Below are 25,158 nucleotides of genomic sequence, written 5' to 3'. Positions count from 1 at the left end.
GTCAGCATAAATTACCTCCAAAGAAATTAGGTAAATAGTGTCACTGAGTATGAGATGCGACAGGGAGATTCCATTATAGGTGCATAAAGTCGTGCAGGAAAACTTTAGGCTATAAATCATAGTCAAAAAGCTTTTAGTGTTATTCCAATGTGTAGGCAGTGGAGATGCCCAGTTGCTTATGATGGCCATAAAACTGTCAAGTGAGTAGTATTCAGATCACACAACCTCTTGTTAGGTGACAAGACTATGACATTACTTCCAGAAAGGCATTGTGTTAGAAATAGATCTATTTAATGGTATGGAAAAGGCATATTATCTTTTAAATACCGCCCCAAGACACAGAATGCATGAGGCAGATAATTTTCAGCTTGCTCTGGGTGAACTGATAAAAAGGATTTATAGAAAAAAAGTTGCTTCATGGAAGGTGACAGTTTCACAATGGCTGTAGAGAATACATGTGGAACCGGAACTGATGTTAAAGAATGAAAAATGCTTGAGATAATTTAAAAAGGTAATCAAATATTGCTAAACTGCTCCAGAAATACCATAATGACGTGACAAATTTCTTTCTCATTAGATTATCAGAGACTTTTACCTGAAAGTTTAGCTCTAGGTATTAAATAAGTTTTAAAAACAAAAATACACTGATCTCTTTAGGCCCAAAATCTATTTTATAAAACAAGCTTCTGAAAGACCGGAAAGCAATAGAAATTTTACCATAATTTATAAAAGCAACAAAAAAGCAACTGAGCCAGTTGACATAAGAGGATATATATTTTCATTATTTGCAATCAACATTGTAATACTCAGACCGTGGCTACACTAGCCCCCACCTTTTAGAATGGGTATGGTAATGAGCAACTTCAGTAGATGCTAATAAGGCACTGCAATGAATATGCAGCTCCTTATTAGCATAATGGCAGCCGCACATGTTTCAAAAGAGCTGCTTTCAGAGCGCATGTCACCCCACGTGGACGGGGCCTTTGAAAAGGACCCCTGGACTTCAAAAGCTGCTTCTTCCCATTTGGTTTTGGATTGCGTGCGTTTCAAAAGCAGCACTTTTGAAATGTGCAGCTGCCATTATGCTAATGAGGTGCTGCATATTCATAGCAGTGTCTCATTAGCATCTGCTGAAGTGGCTCATTGCCATGCCCCTTCTGAAGGGTGGGGGTTAGTGTAGCCATGGCCTCAGTGAATGTGAAATGACCCAAAAGTGAAACTGACCATAAGCAAGTGAATGTAAGACAGATTCCATTATGCTTCACAACTTCTTAGTTGTTCTTTCAGAATGCAAAGTTCAGTGTTGCGTCTGAAACATTTATTTATTTATTTATTTATTTATTCAAATCCATCTGCATTGGCATTACTTTGCTAAACTAAAGCTTGAGACACATATTGCCAAAAGTATTACTACCCGAAAGAATTTGTAAGTTAAATTCAAGTTAATGAAAGTAAAATAACCTGCTGACAAACAATACCACTTCTGCCTCCTTCATCCTCGACTAGTGTTTCATTTTGATAGGGAATGAAAACTGTACTAAAATAATCATCCTCTGCATTGTCACCTAGATGTTGTCAGTGGCAGTTTACTCACATTCACTAATATTTAACAAATTTCAGCACCTGAGCCAGAGCACCTGCAACCATATAAGTTTGACTTTGCCCTGTGGCTTACAGAACCCTGGTTGACCTGACTGTAATTCTGTTAGTAAGGACGCCTGAATTAGAATGATTCAGTGCAGGCCCTTCTCAAGACTTACACTTACATAATCTAATCACTGATACACTTATTATGATGGAGGGAGAAGCTGCTCATGTCAATGACTTTAATGAGAGAGTTGAGACCTTCTTGAAATGCACCTGCTTGTACTGCAAATTACAAAAAGAAACAGCTCTCTTATCAGCTGTTGCTGGAGATGGTGGACTACTGGAATCAGCATCACATTCAGAAAACAGTGGGATAACTGCTCCTCTAAGGAGAAGATGTCACTTCAGCAACACTTGAAAGCTTTTGTCTAAACTGAATTAGTTCTAGCTTGATAGACATTCCATGCCATTCTATTCTTCTCCACCCCATCATGTCACAATATCACAACAGCCTATCACATATGAGAAAATAATGTAACACAGAAACAAAAAAAGCAAACATAATTCTATATTGTATGAACAGGATACAAGATATAGGAGGCCTCAGTTGGAATATGTTGACCCCTCTGCTGATCGCTCTCCAATGCATCCACATCATTTCTATACTGGGGGGCCCTGAACTGGACACAATACTCCAGATGTTGTCTCACCTATGCTGAAGAGAGGGGAATAACAACTTCTCTAAATCTGCTGAAAATGCTCCTCCTAATGCACCCCAATATGTCATGATCCTTCTTGGCTACAAGGGCTCACTGTTCACTGATATACAGTGTTTCATCCACTGCAATCCCCAGGTCCTATTCTGCTGTGCTGCTACTTAGCCAGTTAGTCCCCAGCCTGTAACAATGCTTAGGATTCTTCCATCCCAAGTGCAGGACTCTGCTCTTGTCCTTGTTGAACCTAATCAGATTTATTTTGGCCCAATACTCCAATTTATCTAGGTCACTCCGGACCCTATTCCTACCCTCCAATGTATCTGCCTGTCCCCCCTCAAATTTGCTGAGGGTGCAATCCATTCCCTCATGCAGGTCATTAATAAAGATGTTGAACAATACCAGTCCTAGAACTGATCTTTAGGGTACTCCACTTGAAACTGACCACCAACCAGACATCGAGCACTTGATCACTATATGTTGGGCCCAACCATTCAGCCAGCTTTCTATCCACCTTACAGTCCATTTATCCAGTCCATACTTTCTTAACTTATGGACAAAAACACTGTGGGAGACATTATCAAAAGCTTTCCTAAAGTCAAGGTATATCACATCCCTTGACTTCCCCACATATAGCGGCAATTAGCCCATCATAGAAGCTAATCAGAATGGTCAGGAATGTCTTGCCCTTGATGAATACATGTTGACTACTCTTGATCACATTCCCTTTTTCCAAGTGCTTCAAAATGTATTCCTTGAAGATCTCCATGATTTTTCTGGGTACTGAAGTAAGGCTGACCCGTCTATAGTTCCCTGGATTGTCCTTCTTTCCTTTTTGAAGATGGGCACTATATTTGCCTTTTTCCAGTCATCCAGGACCTCACCCAATCTCCATGAGTTTTCAAAGATAATGGCCAAAGGCTCAGCAATGACATTTGCCAATTCCCTCAGTACCCCTGGATGCACTGAATCCATACCCATGGATTTGAATATGTCTAGCTTTTCTATATAGCTCTTAATCTTTTCTTTCCCCACCGAGGGCTACCCACCTCCTTCCCATACTGCACTGCCTAGTGCAGCAATCTGGGAGCTGACCTTGTCTGTGAAGACAGGGAATAAAATGATTCAGTACTTCAGGTTTTCCCACATCATTGTTCACAAGGTTACCTCCCTCATCCAGAAATCGCCCCACACCCTTCCTGATAAACCTCCTATTGTTAACATGCCTGTAGAAACCCTTCTTGTTACCCTTCACATCCCTTGCTAGATCCAGATCCAATGGTGCTTTTGCCTTCCTGATTACTCCTCTGCATTTTCAAGCAATATATTTATACTCCTCCTTAGTCATCTCTCAAGCTTTCCACTTATACTTATCCTTTTTGAGTTTAAGCTCACCAAGGATTTCCCTGGTAAACCAAGCTGATTGCCTATCATATTTGCTTCTCCAACTGTGCATCAGGATTGTTTGTTCCTGTGCCTTCAGTAAGGCCTTTTTAAAACACTGTCACAGTTTTCCTGGACTCCGTTTCCTTTCATATTAACTTCTCAGGGGATCCTGCCCATTGAGTCTCTGAGACAGTCAAACTCTGCTCTTCTGAAATCCAGGGTGTGTATTTTACTGCTCACCTTACTTCTTTTTTGTCAGCCTCATGCAATCTACCATTGCATGATCACTGCAATCCCAAGTTGCCACCCATTTCTACTTCTCCTACTAATGGCTCCTTCTCTGTTACTGATTCCTCCCTGTTTGTGAGCAGCAGGAGCATGACTGCTAGTTGGTTCCTTCAGAAGTGGTACCAGGAAGTTACCCTCAAAATTCTCCAAGAACTTGCTGGATTGTCTGTGTTGGCCTCCCAACAGATGTCAGGGTGATTAAAGTCACCCTCCCACCCCCCCATGATAACCAGGAAGCTTTTCTTAGTTGTCTGAAGAACACATCATCTACCTCAGCCACCTGATCTGGTGATCTATAGCAGACACCAACAGACATCGAGCCATTGATCACTCATTGTTAATATTGTTCAATAAATAGTTCTATTCTTCTTTGGAAAGAAGTCGGATAATAAGTATTAATCACAAGGATAATTTGCATCAAAGAGTCTCAAAAAGAGTTAACTGAGAAAAACTGCTAGCTCATTCATGTTCATTTTTAAATCTTGTAGTATCAGGAAAATTGCTGAATACTGGACAAGATCTAATATTGTCCCAGTACTGAAAAAAGAACAAGATGTAGGTAACCATAGTAACAATAAATAACAATATGCCAGTCAGACAGACATAATCTCAGGCAAAACAATGTAAAAACTGGTAGGAAAGCCAACTGATAAAGAATTAAAGGACTAGACTATAATTCATGCTAGTCAACATAGTCATTAAGGGAATAGATTTTAACAGAAGAAACCTTATTTCATTCTTTGAATGATTGTAAATTTAGCTAATAAGGGTAACTTCAATATTGTAATACATTGACTTAGCACTGCACAAAATTCTAATTAAAACATCACCTCCATACACTATATCAAAAGGGGAAAGTAAAATGGAATAAGACTAGAAAACAGATTTCAAAAAAGTAGTAAAATGATGGAGAGTCATCATTAAATGGGGGCATTTCAAATAGAGCCTATTTTGAAATAAGCCATAGTGCATCCTGTGGTTCTATTTTGAAATAGCCTTCATTGTGGCTGCGTCTACACTAGCAAGTTCTTTCAAAAGGAACTTTGAAAGAAGGGCCACTTTGGAAATATACCACAGGCCGTGTCTACACGTGCACACTACTTCGAAGTAGCGGCACCAACTACACGTGTTGGGCGCTATTTCGAAGTTGAAATCGACGTTAGGTGGCGAGACGTCGAAGTTGCTAACCCCATGAGGGGATGGGAATAGCGTCCTACTTCGAAGTTGAACGTCGAAGTAGGGCACGTGTAGACGATCTGCGTCCCGCACCATCGAAATAGCAGGGTCCGCCATGGCGGCCATCAGCTGAGGGGTTGAGAGACGCTCTCTCTCCAGCTCCTGCGGGGCTCTATGGTCACCATGTGCAGCAGCCCGTAGCCCAGGGCTTCTGGCTGCTGCTGCCGCAGCTGGGGATCCATGCTGCAGGCACAGGGTCTGCAACCAGTTGTCGGCTCTGTGGATCTTGTGTTGTTTAGTGCAACTGTGTCTGGGAGGGGCCCTCTAAGGGAGCGGCTTGCTGTTGAGTCTGCCCTGTGACCCTGTCTGCAGCTGTTCCTGGCACCCTTATTTCAATGTGTGCTACTTTGGCGTGTAGATGTTCCCTCGCAGAGCCTATTTCAATGTGGTGCTGCCCAACGTCAAAGTTGAATGTCGACGTTGCCAGCCCTGGAGGACATGTAGACGTTATTCATCGAAATAGACTATTTCGATGTCGCTACATCGAAATAAGCTATTTCGATGTAGCGTGCACATGTAGACGTAGCCACAGAGTGTCTACACACAGTCTGTGCCCTTTCAAAATTATCTTAGAAAGAATGATGCCAGTCCTTCGAAAACAGTACCCCGGTCCCATGGTAGGAAGAGAACCCTCTTTCAAAAGGCCCTTTTGAAGGAAATCATGTGTAGATGCTCCACGGACCGCTATTTTGAAAGAGGGAGTCCTCCATTGTGCAGAGATGCCACTGAAGGCACAAGCAAAGCTCTGTGGCTCCAGCCTCTGGCTGCATTTATAGATGCAGGCTTCCACAAAACCCTAGGCAGAAAGCTGAGAGCATGCTGGTAGCAGGGAGCACACACTGTCCAGCCACACACTCCCACAGTGATGCCTGAGCCACAAGATCCTACCCCTCAGACCCATGGTTAGCACTCGGGACCCCTGCACCCTTCAGGGGTGCCACAGAGATGCCAGGGACACCTCCAAGAAGCCAAACCAGGCCTCCCCAAAAAGGACCTCCCCTCCTGGATGGACTCTGGGACCTCTTTTCCTTCTGGGATGATGAGGAGGACCTGCACCAGATGGGGGTCTGGCACCAGAAAGTGGCCATGTTCAAGAGGCTGTCAAAGGCCCTCACCAGCTGGGGCCACCCCAACTGCACCATGGACCAGGAGCTCTGGCAGGGCTACTGTAAGCCCTGGGATGCAGGCACACAGTCAGGCTCAGCGCCCACCAGTGCCCCTACTTTAAAGAACTGGACCACCTCCTTTCCTCCAAGGACATGACAGCCCTGACTATCATCCTGAACATGGCTAAGCTAGAGCCAGAGCCAGAGGCAGGGATGGATGCACAGGATTGCCTGGGACTGACACCCACCTCCAAGCCCCAGCAGATGGTCCTGCAGCCTGAGGCCACCACCGATGATAAGGGCTCCAGCAAGGGGGCCCTTGTCATTGATATCCCCTCTGATCCGTCCAGCTGGGCCCCCTCCACCCAGGCCTTGCCAGAGTTCCTGGAGGGACCCTCAGGTAAGTGCCATACATCCTGGCAGCCTTGAGACCTGGGGAAGGGGTTCATACTCCTGCTCAAGGTGGCTACAACCCACCTACATGGCCACCAATGCCAGTCCAAATGCATTGTGGACAGCTGTGCTCCCTGGGCCCCAGAGGGGGCTGCATACAGCACTTAGAACCAGCTATCCTGGACAGCACCATGGGCTGCACAGCTGTGTAGGGACTGCGGGGGAGTCAGACAGAAGCCTGCACTTGCTCCACCCATGTGGGGACCCCCAGCAATCTGGATGCCACAGGGCTGGCAGAACAGTGGCTAGAGGGGTGGGGACACAGGGCCAACACACAGGACTAACAGCCCATTCCTCTGTCCCCTTCTGCCTCCACAGGTCCAGCACCCAGGAGCCAGCCGAGCCCTGTCCATGGGCCAGGGAGCCCTGTTGTGGAGGGCAAGGGGGTGTGGCCCATACCACGAACTGGGATGGCACAGGGCTCTTGCTGGGCCATACACCAGTGCCACCGGGGCAGGGAGGAGGATGCGAAGGACACTATACACACTGCAGTCCTGAGGGACTTCACCCGGGTGCTGCTGGAGTGGCTAGCCATGGACCGGCAGACCTGGGACAGGGTGGCGGACAACCTGGATGTGCTCACCAGGCTGTGACTGCCCAGCTGGCCCACCTGCTGCCCCCTTGCAAGCCCCCCTGCTTCCTCTCCCCTTCACCCTCACCCCCTGCACCAGTCCCTCCCAGTAGACCCCCTCCACTGACCCCAACCTCACCACCCTGATCTCACCCAACCTATGCACAGCCAGCCTCCTCCAAATGACCAACCTGATAATGACCAGAGCAGGCCATGCAGAGGCAGCTGCCCCACATTCCTGCTTCCCCCCGTGTGGACCCTGGTGAGCCCACAGGCACTGCACCCCAGCAACACCCCTACCTCCTTGTACTCCCAGCCCCAGCCCAGTCACAATGGGGATCTCGAGCAGAGGGGGTAGGAGCTCCTGAAACCAATGGGGATCCCATCCCTTGACCCCAGTTGAGGGTTAAGGACACCAACCCACCTTGCCCCACCCCAGCTTTGCTGCATGCACCCCTAGCCCCAGGCCCACCTTGTACATAATTCCCCTCCACCCACTGTAAATAGTCGATAAAGTTTTGAAGAGGCAGACTTTTGTGTACATGAATAGTAAACCATTTATTTGTGGATAGCCCTGTGTCCCCTGTGTACAGGTAGGGGTGTGTGTGCATGGGGATGATGTTGGAGGTTTGTGTGTGGGGGGGTGATGATGGAGGTTGTGTGCATGAAAGGGTCATTGGGGCTCCCAGGCAAAGGCCTCACACAGGTACTCCCTTACCTGCACACGATCTTGCTGGAACTGACAGCATAGGGTGGTGGCTGGCTGCTTGTAGCCGTGTGTGGCCTCGGTGTCCCACCCCTGCATGAAGGGCTTGTACTTGGCCTCCACAAGTTTGGGCAGGGTGCAGCATACCCCAACCACCGCTGGCATATTGCCTCATTAGGAGGGAGCAGAATGCCCACTAAGATGGTCGAATGCTCTTTAAACCGCATTATGGGCCCGGTTGAGGCACTCATTAAAAACATGCTGACTAGGCTGAGTGTGTCCCATGTAAGGTCGCATGAGCCATGGCTGCATGGGGTAAGCAGCAAGCGCCACAATACAGGGCGGCACCATGGTGTCCCTCATGGCGAGCTCCTGCTGGGGGATGTAAGTACCATCCACCATCCTGTGACTGAGCCATGAGTTCTGGAACACCCAGGCATCACGGGCGTGGTTGGACCACCCCACACAAATGTCCATGAACCTGTGCTTTGTGTCGACAAGTGCCTGCAGTACCATGGAGTGGTAGCCCTTGTGGTTTATGTAGGCCCCACTGCTGTGCTCCAGGGCCTGGATGGTGATATGGGAGCCATCCAGTGCCCTGAAGCATTTGGGTAAGCCCAACTCCTCATATCCTATAAGGGTGATGTTGAGGTCCCAGAGGAGGATGTTGTTGATGGCCCGGATGACCTGTAGAACATAAGATGGGAACATGCTCATGAATGTGGACTGGGGACCTCCTTGCCCACCCATTAAAAAAGCAATCCACTCTGTGACAGACAGTGGCCAGAATGCCTGGCTGTCTCTTGACTGAATGGCCAACCAGCAGCACAGCAGACAGGGTTGCCCAGTGACCCAGAAGCCCTGTTTGTTGACATAGGGCACCCCAGAGTGTCCACACATTTTTTTTTGTTGACAGATTCTGCTGAGAAAGGTGTTCTGCCTTGTAGGGTGAGGCAGAAGGCTATTGACAGAAGTGCCTAGTTTTGTTAACATACTGCCAACAAAATACATTTTGTGTGTGGATGCTCTGCAACTTTTGTCTACAAAACCCTGGTTTTGTCAACAAAACTCTTTAGTGTAGACCTAGGCAGAGTGATTAAGTTTAAATCTCTGAGAAGTGTCCGCTAATTTTGTGAACTCAATTTCAGTCACATATTGGTCTGATTTTTCCGAGTAATTCTCTTTATAGTGCAATACATGTTCAGAGCACAGCTCTCACTGACTTCAGCTGCAGTTCAGAATACTCATAATTTTTGCACATCTGTACTAAAGTTTCTCATGTTGGGCATACTGAAATGTACACAGTTTGGTTTAAGAGATTTCCCTGGCATCACACAGGAACTCTGTGGCAGAGGCTGGGGTAGAATACATTTCTCCAGGACAGAATGCAAATGCTTGAATAATTAGAGTATCCTTTATCTTTTGCAGTTCTCTGTCACCACACTTTTCCCAACACTTGCAACAAATTACATAAGTGTTCTACTGCATCCTGCACTAGGCCATCCTGATTACTTCTTGGAACACTGTTCGTCTTTTACATTGAATGAGGCAGGGATTCTCTGGAAAAATAGTACAAGCATGTAATGATAGACTTTATGAAGTCTAAGTAGATAAAACTTAATTCTAACTTTTCAGTGCATGGCTTTGCAACCATGTTCTTAATTAAAATAATTAACCCCCACTCCCAAACCTTTCATCTGGAACCCACACTGAGTATCAAAATAGGTTATTGGTGAGGTTCAGACAATTAGATTCACAGCACAGACCACCAACACTGGACCTTACTTACAAATTAGCAGCAGCATTAGGCCATTATCCTTCACATACATCAAATACCAAAGAGTGGATGATACACACACCTGTCATTGATTTCAGAACTATTTGCTGGCAAGAGAAGAATATGAAGAGTGAGGACGCCCGGGTTCTGTAGAGGATGGTGGTCTCATGATTATAGACCATTCTGTGCAAGTCTGTTCCCATCTTCTCCTGGCTTTTATACATCTAATAATCACACAGTAACTCTATGCCTATATAACTCCTGAACAATACACTCTGCTCTTATTCACAGACATGGACACCAGCTAGCCTGGCCTCCTAATTTGGATGACAAAAGGCACAACCCAATGTCACTGCCATCACCTTTCTCCACCTCACCAAAAAAAAATCCAGTCTTTGTTGCAAACTGTGGACATTATGAAGCTTCTCAACAAAACTATTTTTATCATAAACAAAATCAATATATTCTCCCTATCTTTTTTCTCAGAATGGTTCAAGCTATTTGTGATGGGATCCCTGAGATGCAGCCTTAGACTATGGGACAACTGAACTCCTTTAACTCTCCAGGCTAGACTGTCTCACACTGTGCTTTTCTATTGACAAGCAGCAACCCCCTCCAGGGCTGTTATCAGTCAGCGCAACTCTGCATGGAGTCCCATACCCAGCTGCACAAATACTCCAAGAGCCATTCATAAATCACACAGGAAAGGCGCCAGCCACATTCCTCCAGCTCCCAGGACTGTGGCTCAGGAATACAGTAGTCTCCCACGTTATGTGAGGGTTGTGTTCCCACACACCCTTGCATAACCTGAGTTTTGCATAAGTTTGAGGGGCCTTTTTCCCCCTGGCGGAACGAACATTCTGCAGCTGGAGAAGCAGCAGGAGCACCTGGAGCTCCTTTTGAAAGGCAAGTCCTGGGGTTGGGGGTGCAGTTGGAGAGGGTTAAGCCTGGCAGTGCGTTAGGGATGCAGGAAGGGTGGGGGAGGCGTGGAGCTGAGCCAGAGCTGCACACAGTGGTGGTGAACTGGAGCCACACATGTGGGTTTGACCTGGAGCTTGGGGAGCTGAACCAGGGCAGGGGAGGTGTTGAACTGGGGTGGGGTGCTGAACAAGAGCCATGCACAGGTGGAGAGCCGGGCCGGGGGGTTTGAACTGGGGCCAGTGGTGAGCTGGAGCCACATGTGGGTGGTGTGCCAGGCTGCGAGGGGTTTGATCTGGCACTGCATAGGGTGGTGGGGGTTAAATTGGGGTGGGGGTGGTGAGCCAGAGTCATGTGTGTGTGATAAGCCAGGCCATTAGGGTTTTGAACTGGGACTGCAGGGGGGGCTGAACTGGGGCACAAGTGGTGAGCCAGAGCTCTGCGTGGGTGGTGAGCTGGGCTGCAGGGTGATTGAAGTGGGACTGTGAGGGGGTTGAACCGGGGCTGGGAGGAGCAGGAATTTGAGTTGATTCTAACTATATCAATCTCCTCCTTGTTAAGGGTAAAGATTTTTTTTTTTTTCCAAAAAGCAATGCTTGGACTGGCCAGAATAAAAGCAGACTGAGGTTAGTGACAAAGTTGCCCTCCTCTAACTTCAAATATCACTAATTGAATAAGTATTCTGTGAGGAGGCATCTTTTTTTTCAATAAGAACACAGCAGAATCAATAGCAAAAAGAAAGTGTCTGCTTGTTACATGAGTCCTATAAGTCCTTTAAATTTAGCTGCTGTAAAATCTTGGCATCATTTTATAATTCATGAAATTCAGAATTTTGAATTCATAAATGGAACTCGCAAAAATCACAATTTGGAATGATTTTCCTGTGCCTTTCTCTCGTTCTTAGTTTTATAAATTAAGAATACTAAACATGGTAATGCATATAATATTATAAATAATAATTTGCTTGTGATAAATGTATCAAAATAGAAAAAAATATAAAGTTAAAAACCTAAATATATATAATATTAAAGTTGAAAGGCCCAAAACATTACTTTAAACACATAAATCACTTTAAAATGTGATCTCGTGATCCTGGAAAAACTAACAATTACTCAAACTGAAAATGACAGCCTTGCTAAAATTAAATAAACTTAAAGTCTACATTATCTGTTGTGTAATCCTGCCACAGCAAAACTAATGTGCAAGATTTCTTTGTTATCATGGATGTTCCAGTGAGCGTTAAATTGTCCTTCACGCCCTTCAGCTCACTCTTAGCATCATGAAAAATTTATGTTATATACCCTCTTCTCAGAGGGGTGTTTTGGAAATAAGTCAATTAATGTTTGCAATGCACTCAAATACAATAGTGATGACACCTCACAGAAAATTACTAATTCTGTGTTCAGAGCGGGATATGAATAATATGCAGTAAATATACCTAGGCTCACCCACTGAATAAGGAAAATACAATATATTGAAAGTTGAATGATAATTTAGCGCCATTCATCCTGAATGAGTAAGAGGCTATGTCTACTTTAGAGCATAATGCGAACCTAAAGTACTTAGCTCTATTTTGAATTGTGACTTTTCATACATCATATACCATTATCTGAAATTAAGGGGTACTACAGCCAATTTTTTTAGTCCGACAACCTGAGTGGGATTAATGGGAAGTTCAGATGTAAGCATTCAGATAAATAGTAGTGTGGAAACACATTCCATTTAAACCAGTTTTATTGGCCTCCACAGGAGTCCCACATGTATCCCACAATGCCCCACAGTTGTTGGTTCTGTCCAGTTGCATCTCTGATGCTCTCCAGGTGCTCAGGAATGAAGGTAACAGGACCTATGAATTTGAATATGAATAGTATCAGAAATGTGACTTCATCTTCCTTCTGACCAGTGTGGATAGCACACCTCAGCCATCCATAGCATCCATCTATCACATCCATCCATCATGAGTAGTCAGGGTTCTTCTCTGGATGTGAGTTCTCAGGGTCACAAAAGAGTTCCAGCATGGACTCACAATGAGATCCTGGATCTCATATCTGTGTGGGGAGAATCATAGAATCATAGAATACTAAGACCGGAAGGGGCCTCGAGAGGCCATCGAGTCCAGTCCCCTGCCCCGACGGCAGGACCGACCACTATCTACACCATCCCTGATAGACATCTATCTAATCTGTTCTTAAATATCTCCAGCGAGGGAGATTCCACAACCTCCCTTGGCAACTTATTCCAGTACTTGACCACCCTGACAGTTAGGAACTTTTTCCTAATGTCCAACCTAAACTTCCCTTGCTGCAGTTTAAGTCCATTGCCTCTTGTTCTCTCCTCAGAGGCCAAGAAGAACAAGTTTTCTCCCTCCTCCTTATGACACCCTTTAAGATATCTGAAAACCGCTATCATGTCCCCCCTCAATCTTCTTTTTTCCAAGCTAAACAAGCCCATTTCTTTCAGCCTTTCTTCATAAGTCATGTTCTCCAGACCTTTTATCATTCTAGTTGCTCTTCTCTGGAACCTTCTCTAATTTCTCCACATCTTTCTTGAATTGGCGTGCCCAGAACTGGACACAATATTCCAGCTGAGGTCTAACCAGCGCAGAGTAGAGCGGTAGAATGATTTCTCGTGTCTTGTTCACAACACACCTGCTAATGCATCGCAGAATCATGTTTGCTTTTTTTGCAACAGCATCACACTGTTGACTCATATTTAACTTGTGATCTACTAGAACCCCTAGGTCCCTTTCTGCTGTACTCCTTCCTAGACAGTCTTTTCCCATTCTGTATGTGTGAAACAGATTATTCCTTCCTAAGTGCAGCACCTTACATTTATCTTTATTAAACTTCATCCTGTTTACTTCAGACCATTTCTCTAATTTATCTAGATCATTCTGAATTATGACCCTATCCTCCAAGGTAGTTGCAACCCCTCCCAGCTTGGTATCATCTGCAAACTTAATAAGCGTACTTTCTATGCCAATATCCAAATAATTAATGAAGATATTGAACAGAACTGGTCCCAAAACAGACCCCTGCAGAACCCCACTTGTTATGCTTTTCCAGCTAGATTGAGCACCATTAACAACTACTCTCTGGGTGCGATTAGCCAGCCAGTTATGCACCCACCTTATTGCAGTGTGATTTAAGTTGGACTTGCCTAGTTTGTCGATAAGAATATTATGCGAGACAGTATCAAATGCTTTACTAAAGTCTAGGTATACCACATCCACTGCTTCTTCCTTATCTACGAGTCTCGTTATCATGTCAAAAAAAGCTATCAGGTTGGCTTGACATGATTTGTTTTTTACAAAACAATCACTAATGAGAAGAATCACTAATGAGCAGACTGTGTGTCTGCAAGCAAAATGCCACCATTTACGAGAAGATTTCAGAAGGTATGATTGCTAAAGAGTATAGCTGGGACATTGAGCAATGGCAGGTGAAAGTAAAGGAGCTCCAGCAGAGCTACCATAAAGTCAGAGAAGCCAATGGGCAATCAGGGTAATCTCCCAAGACTGCCAGTACTACAAGCACCTGGACAGAAATCTTGGGAGTGACCCAACCACGGTCCCTGAGGCTAACAGGGACTCTTCAATAGTCCACCCTGAGGACTTAGGTGTGAGCTGACAGGTGGAACTGGAGCAGGAGGTCAATGAAGAGGAGGCTGCTGATGTTCACCTGGCACCTATTATAGCTGATCCCGGCAGTCTGGAGCTTTTCCCCTTGCACCTTGAGCCAGTACTGCCTCATTGAAACCTGAAGCTATGGCATGTCCATGGTATCCAGCAATGGTGTTGAGTGGGGCTCTTCTGGTGAGTACTTTTAGTCATGGTATAAGCTGGTTGAGTTTGATGCATGGATTTACTTTTGTGGAGTGCATTTTTTTTACACTGCTACAAGCAGGTTGATGACCAGGCACACACAGTGACTAAATATACATTTTTTAGAAGAGCTTGTTAATATTTCTGGGAATGGAGTGCTTGTCTTTTTTGGAGATCTCCATAAAGGTCTCATTCAGGTACTTTTCAGTTTTTGCATGAGGTTTTTGGGGAGGTCTATTGTGGCTTCTACAGCAGCACACCTTGCCACACCAGGCAGCCAGTAAGTTATCTGACATCATGGTGCCACAAAGCATTTTGGAAAAATTTCCAGCCTTGTGCTGACACAGTATAAGCATATTTTCTTTGTCACTCTTAGTTATTCTTAGGAGGTTGATGTCTCTTTTTGCAACCTATAAGAAGCATAGGAAATTTGTTTGATTTTTTGCACTGCTCCCTTGCCTTTTCAATTTGTGAGGACCACCTTGCAGCACCACATGACTGGCAGGCTCTCCATCTCCCTCTTACATGCTCCTGGTCTTCTCTCCCACCACACTGCTGACTTTTCCCCTGTACAGGATTGATGAGGAGCCAGAAACCAAGAAACTTTTTTTGCTCTCTTTTCATTTTCCAGGGATGACCTCCCACCAGCCTGCCATGTGGCTGGTGGGATCAAACCTTCCCAATCCATAAGCCCACAAAACCACACTGTGTCTGCACTGAAACTGTCTGGAGGAATACCTTCTGCTCTGCACAGATTACTTCAATGTTGTCCTTAAAAATTCAAAAAAGGCCTTGGAAATCAAAAGCGTGACTGTAAAAAAATCACTTTGTGTCACATTTCAAATATGTATCTACATTTTGACCTTCAGTGTCTTCCACAGACAGCTTATGTGGGTGTGACTGGGTAGCTACAATGAGGAGGAAGAAGAAAGCCAAGCAGGACCTCATCTTACAACAACTAGAAAAGGCAGACAGGGAGTGAGCCAGAGTCACTGATAACAAAGGTGGACACAGCAGTAACGCCAAAGTGTGCTCCAGTTCCGGAGCAAGGACGTGCAAGATCTCCTCGCAGCTGTCAGGAAGCAAACAGAGATACTCTGTTCCTTGCAGGAACTGCAGAGGAATGCCCAGAAATGAAAGACTAATTACATGAACTTGGACTAAGCTCCCTGTTGCCCACCCTACCCTTGATATGCTTTGCTCCCCTGTCTTCAGGGTCTCCAAACATGACTGGAGGAGGAGAAGGACAGTGTCCTGTTTCACCACCATGACCTCTCCCTGATGCAAAAGACTCACATACCACCTAAGCCTTCTGCTTTTCCCTTTCTTTTCCAAAATGCCCCTTACTTTTCCCACCATAAATAAAAAGTAATTTTTTTAAACTTTCAAAAAAAGTCTCATTTAGTGGATCACATGTTGTGTAGTGCATTTGGAGGTGCTTTCAGAAAGGTTCATCAGAAATATTTTTGCGGTGTGTGGGGAGCAGAATCATTGTGTGAATATGGGCAACAGATTCATGTGGCAGTGTGCCCATTCATAAATCTGTTTTTCAAAGCCTCCCTGATTGCTGTTGCTTCTCCGTATACATTCACAAATGGCCTTGTGTCCAACTGTACATAAACCCTGCTCATGGCTTCTGCCTGAGCAACCCAGGCTGGCATTACATTTTCCACCTTCAATTCACAAATGTTATGCAGAATACAATAGGCTGCACCCATGGTTGGCAGGTTGATTTGGTAAAGGTCCAAAGGGGTCAAAAGGCAATGGAACCTGGCTTTCAGATGGCCAAAGACACATTCTGTGACGAATCTGCACTTGCTTAATCTATAGTTGAAGTGCTCCTGGCTGCAGTCCAGGTTGCCTGTGTATGGCTTCATGAGCTAAGGGAGCAGAGGACAAGCAGTGTCACCCAGTATCACAATGGGCATCTTCACTTCACCAATCTCAATTCCAATTTCAGAGCATTCTGTACACATTGGAATATCTAAAGGTGCACACAGCATGAACCTTTCCCAACCATCCCCTGTAGATGTCAGTGAAATGACCTTTGTGATCTACCACAGACACCATTGAAAAGTACCCTTTGCAGTTTATGCACTCCTTGCAGCTTATGTGGTCTTGGGCCAGGATGAGAATGTGAGTCCCACCACAGTTAGGAAACCCCATGGTAGCAAAGCTGTCCACTATGTGCTGCATATTTTCCAGAATCATGGTCTCCTTCATCAGGCTGTCACAGTTTGCACTGGCTACCTGTATGACCGTGGCCCTCACAGTGGATCTATCCACCCCAAATTGATTTCCCACTGACCGGTAGCTGTCAGGCATTGCAATCTTCCAAGAGCAATGGCTACTCGCTTGTGAACTGTTAAAGCAGTTCTGATTTTCATATTGTTGGGATTCAGGGCAGGGGCCAACAAGTCACAAAATTGCACGAAATTGGCCTTGCTCATGCAGAAATTTTGGTGGTTGTAATATACTTCTAAAATGATGTGGTCCCACCAGTGTCTGCTGGTTTCACGTCTCCAGAAATGGTGCTCCACTGAAAACATTGCATCCAGGGCAGCCAGAAACTCTGCATTTGTGTTTTTTAGTTCCTCCATATCATCAACCAATGCATCTGCATCTATCATATCATCCCACACTCTTCCACCAATAAAATGCTGCACTATAGACTGGGTACTGGACATTATATGCACTGTGCAATGGCTCTGAGCTGCTCTGTATCCATGATGGCACTTTGCAGTGGCGTGCCCAAAAAAGGTGTGAAATTCCTTTGACCTGCCCTTTGTTTTCCTGTGGTGGGGATGCAGGGCACACTGCTTTCTGCGATGATGACTGTAGTAATGAGAGGACCTGACAATAAGGCCTAAAGGCATGAGCAATAGCCAATGCTTTGCGAACATGCAGCAAAGCTAAAATAAGAAGGCCTGAACAATTGTTAATGCTTTGTTAACAGAAAGGCAAAGCCTGAACAATATAGGGTTAACTAGGCTAACTGAAAATGTTAATCTGTGAGTGAAACTCAAGTCTTGTTCACAGGAAATTGGCAGAGGCAGGCTGATCAGAAGCAGGTCCTAAAGCACCAAGCACTGGATAGTACATATAAACATGTTCCAGTAAGGCTGGGCATGTTGTATGGGACCAGGACCCTCCCCATAGACAACAGCTTAGTACCAGGTATATTCTAACCCAGGTTCAGTACAGGGTCGAGATGACAGCATGATGCATAGTGTTGTTTTGATGGTATCACTATCTACAAGATAATGGGTAAGATCTAGTTACATTCAGGGGTGTCAACTTATTACAATTAGGGGTTGCACCTGGATACGTCACAGATACATAACTTGTTTGTACTTAGGTATAAAAGTGTATGTCACCGGGACTGCATCACCTGGTCTGGGTGGTCCTACCCACTGCGTAGTGCCACATCCATTTTCATATCATATGCATGCACTCTGGACACCTAAACATCCAGAATACTAGAGCCTATACATCAAAGACAATAAGCCTGGTTTCAGTTCCTTTGTACCTCACTTGATTTGTGGTTATTGGGGGATCCTCAGAAGTCTGTGGTACAGACCCATCACTGGCATTCAGAGACTGCAAGTACGCATGCAGCCAAGGGTTATCAACACAGCAGAGAGCAGAGCAGATGCCAAAGTAGCACACCAGTAATGGTGCATCTTGCTACAATGATGACTTTGGACACCAACCCCCCACCGGTCCATGTGGCTGACCAGCACAGGGTGATGGCTTCTACCCTGCACAGTAAGAGGATGAGATTTTTTTTCTTCAGTGCTGGTGCCAGCCCCAGTCCCACTGCACCACATAGTGGCTAGGCTGTGGAGGTCATGCTTGTGTGAGAGTCTGAGAAACATCTTTTCTGTGGTTCACAGCCCCCCACACCGCTGACACCAGGTCTGTCTATGCCCCACATGGCTAGCCCCAACCAACACAATAAAAGCACATGCCTGCGGTGCAGTGAAGATCATGCTGCCAGACAGCACCATGTCCTGGCTTATACAGGGTAAAGGTTCCAAAGTCGGCAAAGATTTCAGGGGTTGGTTGTCACCAGGGGGAAGTCTGCCCACCGACAGCAAAGATTTTCAGGAACTGGCTGTTGCCAGGTGGAAGTCTCCTCCATGCAGCAAAGATTTTGGGGGCTGGCTGTCACCAGAGGATAGTCTTTCCCCTGTGGAAAAGATTTTCAAGGACTGTCTGTCGCTGAGTGGAATACCTCTCCCACACAGCAAAGAATTTGAGGGCTGGCTGTTGGTGGGAGGGAAGACTTTTCAAGGGTGATAGCTAGTGACACGGCTCCCTACTCTATGAGCTCCTTGTGTATTCTAGGATGCTGCCCAATCTTGCTAACAGGAACAGATTACAGTTTGTGATATCTGGCTCCAGGGGTCCGGATGCTACAGGGAGTGGCATTGGGGGCTAGCCCCTCCACTGGAAAAAGCCACTGAAATGACCCTCTCAGCTGGCCCTGCAACCACATCCCCCTATAGAATGTGTGTGGGTGTAGATATCACAAGCTGTAATCAGTTCCAGTAATATTTTCACCCAGGCTGGGTGACCAGCTGAGGTGGCAGTTACCTGGGAGATCCCAGGGCACAGGCTCATTCTGGCATGTGACCTGGCATGCTAGTTGGCCAATCAGGCAAAAGTTGTACATAAAAGTATTCTTTCTATGGAGGAATAGCAGCTCAGCAACCAGTTTACATGGTTCAGTCACCTTCTGAAGTCAGCCTATTTGGTTTTCTTTTCCTTGGATTCCCAACATTTCCTCCTTTCCCTGTGAAAAAACATGGCCATTTGCTTTCCACAGGAGGGGAATGAGGGAAATGCAATTTGGGAAGATGACAGCACATACCCACAACAACTTGCTTGCATTTTTTCCCCTGAAAGAACAGGACTCAATTTAATTGGTTTAATCACCAGATCCCTCCTGCCGGCTGTTAAACCAATTGAATCGAGTTCTGCTCCAGCGTTTCTTATCCCTTCTGTATAAAGTACCCCTTTAAAATATTGTAAGTATCCCAGTACCCACAATTTTCAGGCATGCAAAATCCCCAGTCCCCTCTCCCCTGTCCAGAGCCAGGCAGCCCCAGCCCTCCCCTTTTGCCCAATCCCCTCTCATCCCCCAGATCCAGGCACTCCCAGCCCCCAGCTTTAAATAAACACCCTCCCCCTGCCCCAGAGCCAGGCATTCTCAGCAAAAACTGAATGTGGTGTCTTACCAGTGCTGCTGCCACTGCAGGAGCAGCAGCAGCCTTGTGAGCTGGGGCCTGAGCTGTGTCCGTGCCGAGGCCCAAACTGGGGCCAGCGCAATCTGCACCAGCTGGAACAATGCCAATTGGAGCTGGGGCCTTCACAAGCTATGCCAGAAAAATGATGGCACTGCTGGTGGCATGGGCCAGATTAAAAAGCTCTGTGGGCCAGATTCTGGCCCGTGGGCTGTGGGTTAAACACCCCTGTCCTAGAGTAATTAAAGATGTCCTGAGGCTACTCTAATATGAACTAGGGCCATATTTCATCTTCAGTACACTCCAAGATCTGAGGTGCATAAGGATAGCAGAAAGTCACCTAGGTTCCTTCTTCCTCAGCTGTACTGCTCAGGAATATCTAGGAATACAGATCCTAGATGGAAACTTAGAAAGGTTTTCCCAAGATGTTACCATATGATATAATGATTCTCAGGAAACTATCTGAACAGTAATGCTGGTACAGGCAGGTGCCAATTCACAGAGCAATTCCTTCACAATCCACATCTGGCTATTTCACGTTACTTCTGCTTAAAATTAATATTTAAAACTACACTTTTCAATGGCTATAATTATTCCCATAACTCTATTTTTCTACTTATTTAGACATGCCAGCTATAACTTATTTGATACTTCACAGTGTTCTCCAATATCACTTTCCTTAATGCACAGCTAAGGGTTAACACAAAAAATTGACTTCTCATCCTGTATACGTACGGTTCTTTCGAGCAGAATCTTCCACAAAGAGAGAAGAAATGTCTTCGTCCACTCCTGCTTCATTCTTTGCAATACAAGTATACGCTCCTGTATCTTCATAGCGTACATTGCTAATGTGCACCTCACTCCCATTTGCTGAAAACAGATGGAGAATACACTATGTGAACAACCATTTCAGTTTTGCTGTAGTGTTTTCAGATTGCACACTCAGGCAGTTTTCTCAGTTCATGCTAATTAAATTGCTTCCCTTCCCTAATGCAAAGGTATTCAGCTGCTTAGTGAACTATACTATCATCCATTTCAAAGAGAAGAGGAATATCTCTACTTCAACTTGCTGCTTGGATCTGGATGGCAGTCTCAAATTATTGAGACTGATATGCTTTCTTCTGTAGACTTTAGCTTGTGCTAACTCTGTATGCAATCATCTGACATTCTGGTGTCTTGTATTACTGATTTAACACAAAATAACATGGCTTCCGTAGAAGATAATGTGATAGATTTTCAGCACAATTCATGCTGAAAGAGATATAGCTCCCTGTGTATTGGATGCTACGTTAATTAAACTTCTTTATAATGTGGTATAATTGAGTTAGAGAAGTAGAGGGTCACATTTGCATAACTCAGCCTCTTTTTTGTGTGTATACTCCTGCTCACAAATGAGTCAGATGCCACTGCACACTCAGATGACCATTTATATATGCAAAACACAGACAAATGGTTTTTTGCACATTAAAATTCATTCATATGTCCTTGCAGCCATAGAAGTCTAATAAATGCAAACAGCCAAAAGAACTACTCCATCACACACTGAAAGATAAATATGGCTCCTAAGTTATTCAAAGGTACTCAAAGAGATGGAGGTCAAGATCCTTTGAAATATCACTAAGAAAATCCTCCTTTTTGAAACAGTTCTGAAATATGAAATGTTGCTCTAATACGCATTTTAATTTATAATTGTGACTGGTTGTTTTCTTCTTTTTTCTTTTTTTTATGAACATCAAAAGCAGCCATAATAATTGCTATAGCTGAATGAAGAATAGTGGCTGAGAAGTCTGTACAAGATTTTATAGCCGGATTCTGTGGAAACCTGTCTCAGTAACAATTTCAGAGAAACATTTTAAATATGCTTCTGGAACAATACACACAAATCATTTTTTGTGCACATGCTTGTACATGCAAAACCAATATCTGTGTATACAGGTGGGACATCTTGTGAGGACTTGAGTAAATAGATACAATTTTCTGATCTTCACATACAAATGCCATTTTGTACTCAGAGTGCTATAGGGCTATAAGTGCAAAATGTGACTATTGAGCTTCAGAATTTGTGTTTAATAATCTGCAGCGTTTTTTGTAAAAAAAAAAAAAAAGGGGGGGGGGCGGTCCGGTACTCAGCCGGCTCCTCACCCTTTCACAATCAATCCTGCAGCGGGGGCTGCTGAGGTGCTGGTACTCAGTATTGGCCAATACTGGAAAAAAGAAAGGGTAATTCACCTCATTTTATTTATCTCTAGAAATGTATGTTTCTGGGGAGTACCGTACACTATCCCATGCATCAGACACTCCTCTGCTAAAAGGACTCACCGTCCAATGCCCTATCTTTGCCATTGAAAGTAATGGAGTGTTGGAAGGAGAGTGACTCCAACAGTGGGAGATTATCCAAGAGAAGGTTGGAGGTGAAAGTCAACATGTAGCTCTGCTCATGTCACTGTGGTTCCTTGCATTCAGACAGACCTAAAAGCCACAGGATCACTCACATTTGGCTTCCCCTTGTTTTACAAAAGCACTTTCCAAGATGCTTTTGTTTGCAAGAGTGCTCCACATGCTTTCCTTCAAGAGAGCTCTCATGACATCCCCATCACCTTTGCATCTTTTGGGTCCTGTCTGCTCCCAGGTGCCTTATTAGAGACTTGAATGTTTCTCTGTAGAGAGGCACAGTGACCTTCCCCCTGACTCTGAGGCAGAGAAGGCCTCCCAGAACCCTCAGTGGGTGGGCCCAGAACACCTGAGCCCTGCCCTAAAGTGAGCCACACCTGGGGCTGAAAGTCTAAGAGGTGGAGCCCAGGTCCCAATAAAAGGCCAGTCCCAGAGCAGAGCAGAGGCTTCTGGCCAGGCTCCTGTCAGCAGAAACCAAGAGACATGGGCCAGACTATAAGACTGGCTGGAACACCCATGCAGCTGCCCCAGCCGAAGCAGATAGCCATGACCGAGCCTACTTTTGGCCTGGTATCCGGATTTTCCAGACCTACCTGGGCCCTCGGGCCCGCAGTGAGCCCTCTGCCCCATGAACCAGCCTCAGCCAGTGAGCTCACCCATGGCCAAGGTTATCCACTTGGGGGGTTGAGATGGACTATGTTTAGGGCACCTTTTCTAGCCCCATCCCCTTGTGGGGTGAGCAGAGTGGCTCCTAAATAGGGCTTCTACTGAGAAGTGGATGCAGTAGCCAGGCCGTTCTATCACCTCAGTCCTCAAAACGAAATGACTGCCGACATTCTGGTCCATGACTAAAAGCTTCCAGATTTCACAATCCTGCTCCCATCGCCATTTGCCAGCCGCCATAGGGCTTAAGTTTAGGAGAGTCATATGGAGAGGAAAATGCCTGTGTGTGACATATTTTAATGTGGGAAGATTGTTGCACTGCAGCCACCACATGGTTCTTGAGGTATAAAATCCTCAGGTCCAATGGCATGGGATCCACAATGACTGGGAGTCTCCTGTCTGCTGCAGACTTCAATCTCCTTCACAGTCATTGTAGCATTACCCTCCCTATCCTCTGCCTGTTCTGACACTGAAGACTAAGTCTGAACCTTATTGGGGTGCCAAATGTATTCTCACTCTTCAGATCATCACCTTGTTGTGGTGAGTGGGCTTGTGTGTTCCAATGAACCTGAGAGCAATGCCGTAGGGAGTCTTATACTCCCCACAGGGTCACCGGTGGCGGTAAGGTCAAGTGGTAGGGTCCATTAGTAGAACTACTGACACACTAACACTATTCATCTTGTAAAAGGGAGCCAGAAGTAACCTGACCTATGCTCTCAAAATAAAAGCCATGCATACTTTCTTAAGAAATATTTCTATAAAAAGACAAAGAATGGCTTTATAAAAGTAATGTACAGTTTTCCATAACTCCTACCCGCAAATCTCTCAGTGGCAAAGGTTCTTCTAGTCACTCAAGGCAAATCTACTCTGCAGCTGGGAGCTGGCTTGCCAGTATGGGTAGACAGACAAAACTAGCAGGTCTCCTCATGCACATTAATTATTTCTGCTCATCCTGCAACGGAAACTGCTACTATTGCTTGAAAATTCTACCATTCCTTCCTATAGTCTTTCTTAGCCCTTACCTATACTTCCTTAACCCTCACTTTATAGTCTTCCTTAGAAGGCAAGATTTTCACCTGGGTTTTTGGCAGAGTCTGTGTTCAGCTCCTTAGTTCCATATTATTTACAGCATGTGTCACAAAATGGTATGAGACAACCTACTAATGACTTTATATATGTTTCATTATGTCCAAATGTCCAATAACTGATTAATACTTTATTCTAGTCATATTTATCTCAGTGAACAGATTGCTCTGATTTCAACAGAAACTGCAAAATTTACAAAATTCATTCAAATCATAACCCATTCCTAAAGTGAACACTTTTCAATGGAAAAAATGAATTTTCCACATTAAGCCAAGCCTTGTTCTCATATATGGTGGGATAAATCTGGAAAAACTCCATTAAAGTCAATAGAATAAATCAGGACTTAGTGCAACAAACAATAAATTAGATTATTGGCTTAATTTTTAAACATATTATTTGCTCCTAAATTAGGTAGTTGGTAGCAACAGCATACGTTTCAGTAGTTCCCAGTCAAAATCATCAGTGATGAATTGCAATAAACCTATCACATGGAAAGTGCATTGGCCCACATACACCTGTCTTGGGGAGTAAGGCAGAGTAAGAATCATCATCCTTCACTTCCGTGGATTCTGGATTTAAGATAACTTTCTCCATCTGACACAGGTTGGCAGAGTATGGAAGGAGCCTTAGATCAGCTCCTTCAGTGTACTGGCCTGCATAGATAGACACTACTGCAGGAGTACAGACTGGCCTGAGTGCTGAAATATATTGCTAGCGCAGGCCAAAATCAATTCCTCTGCCCATACCCCGCCTCAAGCAAAGGGGAAGCAGGGAATGATTTGTGCCTCAGAGGGTACCATTAAGGCAGAGTGTCTCCTCAGGCAGTGTAGTAACAGCAAGGTAGCCTTATTAATCTGTATCTTAACAAAACAAACAAGCAGTCCTGTAGCACTTTAAAGACTAACAAAATAATTTAGTAGGTGATGAGCTTTTGTGGGGCAGATCTCCAGATCTGAAGAAATGGCTCTGCCCCACAAAAGCTCATCACCTAATAAATTATTTTGTTAGTCTTTAAGTGCTACATGACTGCCTTTTTTTGCTTTGTTGAGATAGTGTAGTTCACACTTTACTCCTTGGTTCAGGACTGTACCTAGGCTGGGTTGTCAACTCTGACAAGGTATTCCACGAGATAACGATGTGACAATATCATTTTCTTAAAATATCCTATTAAAATCCACAGCATTGCTTTCAAAAGCCATCCGGAG

At 44.9% G+C, this 25,158-nt stretch overlaps 1 protein-coding gene across 2 annotated transcripts in view; it reads right to left on the bottom strand.

Moving 5' to 3' along the window:
• Window positions 1-25,158, bottom strand: part of FSTL5 (follistatin like 5) — a 655,002-nt gene that overhangs the window by 114,073 nt on the left and 515,771 nt on the right. For both annotated transcript variants that reach the window (XM_074991879.1, XM_074991878.1), the window contains exon 9: window positions 20,549-20,683. In XM_074991879.1, coding sequence (XP_074847980.1) covers window positions 20,549-20,683 — 135 coding nt within the window. The remainder of the gene's footprint in view (window positions 1-20,548; window positions 20,684-25,158) is intronic.

This window comes from Carettochelys insculpta, chromosome 4 (genome assembly GCF_033958435.1).
Source record: "Carettochelys insculpta isolate YL-2023 chromosome 4, ASM3395843v1, whole genome shotgun sequence".
Classification (NCBI taxonomy): domain Eukaryota; kingdom Metazoa; phylum Chordata; order Testudines; family Carettochelyidae; genus Carettochelys; species Carettochelys insculpta.
Note: the sequence above shows the minus strand (reverse complement) of the source record. Positions and strands in the feature narration are given on the sequence as shown.